Source organism: Triticum urartu, chromosome 7A (genome assembly GCF_056163025.1).
Source record: "Triticum urartu cultivar PI428250 chromosome 7A, HENAU_Tu73, whole genome shotgun sequence".
Lineage (NCBI taxonomy): Eukaryota > Viridiplantae > Streptophyta > Magnoliopsida > Poales > Poaceae > Triticum > Triticum urartu.
In genome coordinates, this window is record NC_141879.1 from 154,972,873 (window position 1) to 154,979,984 (window position 7,112).

A 7,112-nucleotide genomic window follows, 5' to 3' on the forward strand; every position below is an offset into this window, starting at 1 on the left:
ACCTTTGTTGGCAAAAGGTCGAACACCTTGCGCTCGTGGTGGCGAAGAGGTCGCGATGATCACCTCGACGTAGCAGGGTGGTTGCCGGCCGGCTACAGGCCGCTCTGGAGCTCTCGTGGGAATCTGCCTCGGCCGCCGTGGTACGTCGCCGGCAGTCGTGTCCCCTCTGCCACCGGCAAGGACGGCGAGGGCTAAACCTCCTCCGATCGACGACCAAAACTACGGCGGAAGCGCGGGCGTGGTGGCGGCCATGTCGAGACATGGTTTGGTACGGACGGGGGGGGGGGGGGGGCTGCGCGGTGAGGAGGCGGCCGGAGAATAGCGGCGGCGCCGACGGCGGGGCGGGGCGGGGAGAGAGGATGAAGCGTTGGGAGCGGAGGGACTGCTAGTGTCCCCGACTGGCGGGCCACGGGGGGACAAGGGCGTGCGTCGAGGCCGTCCGCGCGCGTCCGTTTCACCCCAAACCGAGCACAAGTTTGGGCCGGGAATGGGTCGAAAGCGGACGGAATCCGGACATTTGTCCGTTTGCGCCCACGCGTTGGACCGTCTCGTTTGTCCCTTTTACCTCAAACGGACGGGGGCGGACAGGATAGGGTCACGCGATGAAGTTGGCCTAACATCAGCCTTCACAACCTCTAGCCGCCATCTACACCCCATCAAACGTTGCCCAAAGATCCACGGGAGCAGAACCCCGCCGCTGCCGTCAGCCGCCCGGGCAAGCCCGATGACACCGACCCGCAACGGCGAGGGGAGGGCGCATAGGGATGCCACCGAAAAGAGCGGATCAACCGCCGCTCGACTCATCGAGGCGGACGACGCAGAGGCAGTTAAGATTAGACTCAAGAGGCTCTCAAGTGACATCACATATAAGAAATAAAAATGAAAAATCCGAACAATTTTTCTTGACACATCTCAATGAAAGATCTAACATGCATAACATAGAATGAGACATAACCAAATCTTTGTCGATCGAGATTTAGCAAAACTATATTTACATAAGCTTTCTTGCAGTTCGATTGACTATTCTCCGAGCTGGATGCCTGGAGTTCTTGCAAACGATGTGATCGTTATTTAATACTCCCTCAATTTCAAAATACAGTGTGCTTGTGCTTTTCGAGGTCTAACTTTGATTATAAATTTAACCAACAAGACCGACTGTGGCAAGAAAAAAAACTTCTTTTGAATATGAATTCACTGGTATAACTTTTGCTCCCGCCACAATCGGCCTCATTGGTTAAATTTATAGTCAAAGTTGAAGCACGGGAATAAAGAAATCATTATATTTTGGAACAGAGGGAGTATAAAGCTGGCCATAGTGGGGGTAACATAACCGGTAACATGCACTTGAGACTAGCAAATATAGGTAGATATTGTATCATGTTAAATGCTATGCTACTTTGTGTCATACATGCAAATAAATATATTCATCTATGATACTACTTTATAATACTACGCACTATGAAGGTAGTATCATATACTTATCATATGCATGATACTAATATATGTTACTCCCTCCTTCCATCTATATAGGGCTTAATGCGTTTTTCAAGACCGCCTTTGACTATTGATAAAATTAATACTACATGATATGCATAATGTGAAAATTATATCATTGAAAGCTTCTTTCACATACGAATTTGATGATGTGCTTTGTGTAAGTTGCATGTCATATATTATTGCTCTAACATTTGGTCAAAGTTAGCCTCGAAAAACGCATTAGGCCCTATATAGATGGAAGGAGGGAATACTCTTCATTATGAGTAAGCTAAGTTCAATAAATTATGATTGCCTTTCCCTAAACAAGTAGGAAATTAACCTGGTGTGCGGATCTGTGCCTGGGATTGGAGATGCCCTTGATAGAAATCAATTACTCCCTCCATCACAGTTTAAAGTGCGTACCTCACATTTCTCTGGGCCCAAGGTTACCAGCGATTGACAGGAATAACTGATGCGCTGGAGCTGCGGTAGTTAAGGATATGCGCCTAATTAATCGCCAAACAAATGCATAGTAACCTCCCCGTCCAGTAAAAGGCCTCACACAGCCATGCATGCAAACAAAACCGATTCACACCTCCACCTAAAGTTTCAGTTCACACCATGCATGCGCACCAGAAAGGCAAGCGGAAGGAGTAATTTCAGCGGGCTAATTAATGACCTGCGCCCTATTTTCCTTTAATTGTGAAAAAAAATCAGGTTTTGGAGATACACCCTTTAAACTGTGATGGAGGGAGTAGCAGGACCACCAGTTCGGTACAAAGAAATCAATTATACTTCCTCTGTTCATTTTTATAAGACCTTGAAGATATTTCAGACAATGTGCAAAACAACATATTTTAAGTTGTTTGAAACGACTTATAAAAATGAACGGAGGAAGTAGTATGGCAAAATTAAACAAAGTGTACTGGATAAGGTATATAGGGAAACAAAAAAGGGCTCCATGGGCGATCCTCGATCAAAAGCGCAAGGTGGCTTTCTCACGCGCTCTCTCCCGAATCCGATCCCAATTCCCCTCCCATCTCGCGGAGGAGGCGGAGACCCCGGTCGGACCGATCCCATTCGAGATCGATTTTAGCCGAAAAAAGCTGAGCGTGCTCCAGACAGCGACTCGCCGCACTGCCGAAGCTCCGAGCGACGGGGGCGGCGGCGGCGGCGCCGCGGCGGCGAAATGGACGCGAGGTTCCCGTACTCGCCGGCCGAGGTGGCCAAGGTGCAGCTCGTGCAGTTCGGCATCCTCAGCCCGGATGAAATCGTAATGCCTCTCAACCCCACCGCCTCCGCCTCTGTTTGGTTTCTCTTCTCTCTGCGTGCAGTTGGAGCTCGAGCTGGTTTGGGTGGGGTTGGCTAGTTCTGAATTCTGGCTGGATGGATGAACTGTCTTGGGGGTGCTGGATATTAGCTTCAGTCTGTGGTGTTGTTTGGGTAGCGAACTGGCCGAGTTTGATCTGACAAATAGATGTTGCTGAAGCTGATCCACTGTAACTTACCAAAGGTTCCGAGTTCTGACACAGTGATATGAGTATTGTTTGGTTCAGTGGTGTTTTGCTAACTTGGGGAACTAGTTAAACTTTGAGCAGAACGCTTGGTTGGAAGTCCCTAGTTCGCTTTGAGTTAGAAGTTGTACTCCCTGTAATACTGCTGAAGTGGGATATTTGGTCAAGTTGACTTTGCAGTTTTATTACATGTTCATCAAAATTTTGACCGATCTAGCAAAATGGCAATGTTGTCATACTTTACAGAGAGTGATCTAAACGCTCTTATAATACTTTACAGAGGGAGCACTATCAGCTTGGCAGTTTGGTTGTGCTTAGCAGTTTGCACGGTCTTTTTATTATTACACATGATTTTACTGTTCTTTTGATTGGGTCATGTTCAGTTCAATACAAGTTTGAATAAGGCTATATGCATCTGGTTGCTGGTCTTACACTACAGATTTGCAGAGTGTCTCTATATTTTACAGTGCTTTCGATCGGGTCATATTCAGTTCAATAGAAGTTTGAATAAGGCTGCACGCATCTTGTTGCTGGTCTTACACTATGGATTTGCAGAGTGTTTCTAATAAGATGGATTTGAGAGGGTTTAGTATTATGATTTATTTGGTTCAAATGACCATTGACCGTTGTACTGATGGTGGGAGGAGTGTCTCCTTAACTGGTCCATACGGAGTGCCCAAAGAAATGTGTAGCATTGTGGATGTAGGATCGAATCTGATAGATTTTGTGTTGCTTTGCTTCCTTGTAGAGGCAAATGTCAGTGGCGGTGATAGAGCATGCAGAGACTATGGAGAGGGGAAAGGCGAAGCCTGGGGGTTTGAGTGACCCTCGTTTGGGTACTATTGACCAGAAAATCAAGTGTGATACATGTATGGCTGGGATGGCTGAGTGCCCGGGCCACTTTGGCCACCTTGAGCTTGCAAAGCCAATGTTCCACATCGGCTTCATCAAGACTGTACTCTCCATAATGCGCTGTGTGTGCTTCAACTGTTCCAAGATCCTGGCAGATGAGGAGGATACTAAGTTCAAGCAAGCTCTGAAAATTAGTAACCCCAAAAATAGATTAAGAAGAATATATGATGCTTGCAAGAGCAAAAAGACTTGTGCTGGTGGTGGTGAACTTGAGGTTCAAGATCAGCAGGGCACTGATGAGACACTAAAGAAGAGAGGTGGTTGTGGTGCTCAGCAGCCAAGTATCACAGTTGATGGTATGAAGATGGTTGCAGAGTTTGAAGCAACAAAGAAGAAAACTGATGATCAAGATCAACTCCCTGAACTAGTGGAGCGAAAGCAAATTCTCTCTGCCGAGAGGGTCCTTAATGTTCTCAAGCATATAAGTGATGATGACTGTCTTTTGTTGGGCCTGAATCCTAAATGCGCTCGTCCTGATTGGATGATACTGCAAGTCCTTCCTATTCCTCCACCGCACGTGAGACCATCTGCCATGATGGATACTTCCTCCAGAAGTGAGGATGATTTGACTCATCAATTAGTGATGATAATTCGACATAATGAGAATTTGACGAGGCAAGAGAGAAATGGAGCCCCAGCTCACATTATAAAAGAGTTTGCTCAGTTGTTGCAGTTTCACATTGCAACGTACTTCGGCAATGATCTTCCTGGACAACCAAGGGCCAATCAGCATTCTGGAAGGCCTATAAAATCAATTTGCAGCAGGCTGAAAGCAAAAGAAGGTTGGATTAGAGGAAACCTAATTGGGAAGCATGTTGGTTTCTCAGCTCGTACTGTCGTCACACCAGATCCGAACATCAACATTGATCAATTGGGGGTGCCATGGAGTATTGCTTTGAATCTGACATACCCAGAAACTGTCACTCCATATAACATCGAGAGGTTGAAAGAGCTAGTAGAATATGGGCCTCACCCTCCGCCAGGGAAGACTGGTGCAAAGTACATTATCAGGGAAGATGGTCAGAGAGTGGATCTTCGCTATGTGAAGAAAAGTAGTGATCAGCATTTGGAGCTGGGTTACAAGGTGGAAAGACACCTCAATGATGGAGATTTTGTCCTTTTCAATCGGCAACCAAGCCTTCACAAAATGCCTATCATGGGGCATCGTGTTAAAATTATGCCCTGCTCAACTTTCTGCCTGAACTTGTCTGTCACATCACCGTACAATGCAGATTTTGATGCGGATGAAATGAATATGCATGTTCCTCAGTCATTTGAGACCACAGCTGTAGTTTTAGAGTTGATGATGGTTTCAAAATGCATTGTCTCACCTCAAGCGAATATACCTGCTATGGGTATTGTCCAGGACACACTTCTTGGGTGTCGAAAAATCACCAAAAGGGACACTCTTATTGAAAAGGACATATTTATGAACATGTTAATGTGGTGGGAAGATTTTGATGGGAAGGTCCCTGCCCCTGCCATTTTGAAACCAAGGCCGATTTGGACTGGCAAACAAGTTTTCAACTTGATTATCCCCAAGCTAATCAATTTAATAAGTTTTTCAGCCTGGCATGCTGAAACAGAGTGTGGATTTATTACTCCTGGTGATACTATGGTCCGGATAGAGAAGGGAGAGCTTCTGTCTGGTACACTTTGCAAAAGAACACTTGGGACATCAACTGGAAGTCTTATTCATGCTATTTGTGAAGAGGTAGGGCCAGATGCTGCACTGAAGTTCTTGGGTCATACACAGTCGCTGGTCAACTACTGGCTTCTGCAAAACGGTTTCAGTATTGGTATTGGAGATGCAATTGCAGATGCAGATACCATGGAGAAGATTGATGAGACAATTGGAACAGCTAAGAATGATGTGAAGGAGCTTATTAAGCAAGCACAAGAAAAGAACTTGGAACCTGAGCCAGGACTCACAATGATGGAATCATTTGAGAACCGAGTAAATCAGATTCTTAGCAAGGCTTATGATGATGCTGAGAGTAGTGCTCAGAAGGGTTTGTCTGAGAGCAACAATTTGAAAGCCATGGTCACTGCAGGCTCAAAAGGCAGTTTCATTAATATTTCGCAAATGATTGCTTGTCTTGGACAGCAGAAAATTGAGGGCAAGCGGATTCCGTTTGGTTTTGTTGATCGTACATTACCCCAATTTACGAAAGATGACTATGGCCCTGAAAGTCGTGGGTTTGTTCAGAATTCGTACCTTCGAGGTCTGACACCACAGGAGTTTTTCTTCCATGCTATGGTTAGTAGAGAAGGTTTGATTGATGCTGCTGTGAGAACTCCGAGACAGGGAAGGCAATATTCAGGGGAGGCTCGTGAAGGCTATGGAGGACATCGTGATGAAACATGATGGTGCTATGCGAAATTCGCTGGGTGTTGTTGTTCAATTCTTGCATGGAGAAGACGGCATGGATGCTGTTTGGATTGAATCACAGAAATTGGACTCCCTGAAGATGAATAAGGCGAGTTTGATAATGTATTTGGTTCTGAACTCGACGATGAGAACTCGGGGCCTACTTACATGTTGCCTGACCATGTTGTTTTTTAGTTGGAATTGTTGATATTTATTCATGTTCCTCGGACATGTCCGAGGACAAAACATCCGTGATACAACCCGGAGGCACATGAAGCGATGTCTTGCATAGATCATTACAGCAAATCTTCCTTGGCTAATCTGTGAGAAGCACCATTTGCCGTGCGCCTAGCCCATTTCACCTCGATGGAGAGCAGCAGCTTCTTCGTTTTTTAACTCCACTAGGGGACCGAGAGGAGGAAAATCCCTCTCCTCTCTCTTGAGCTTATTGCCCACCCCCACACAGTCTGACTCCAGCACTAGCTTCTGGACACCCATCTCGATGGCCAGGGTCACCGCACGCCGGCACATGTTGATCATTTGAAGACCATTTCTGAATTCAAAAATGTGTTCGAGGCAGAGGTTCAGAAATTAGAAGCTGACAGATTACCGCTTGGGACTGAAGATGAATAAGGCCTATGCCTGTCAACCTCAAGCGGCTTATCTTTTTTTTTTGAAAAAAGGAATTATTAATATGGCAAAGATACCAATTACACCCGGTCTTTACACCTACAAGATGTTGCAAAAACATCCAGGATACACACACGAAGAAAAAATTAAAAAGAAAGGAAAAAACAAAGATCCCGCCACAGTGATCGATTTCTCTCAGTAGCCACACA

At 45.8% G+C, this 7,112-nt stretch overlaps 1 protein-coding gene across 1 annotated transcript; it reads left to right on the top strand.

The window, feature by feature from the left end:
* The first annotated feature begins 2,432 nt into the window (after window positions 1-2,432).
* Window positions 2,433-6,564, top strand: LOC125520634 (DNA-directed RNA polymerase II subunit RPB1). The gene is made up of 2 exons (XM_048685597.2): window positions 2,433-2,749; window positions 3,739-6,564. Exons 1-2 carry the CDS (start codon window positions 2,666-2,668, stop codon window positions 6,268-6,270), a joined length of 2,616 nt encoding a protein of 871 aa, XP_048541554.2. The 5' UTR covers window positions 2,433-2,665; the 3' UTR covers window positions 6,271-6,564.
* Window positions 6,565-7,112: the final 548 nt, after the last annotated feature.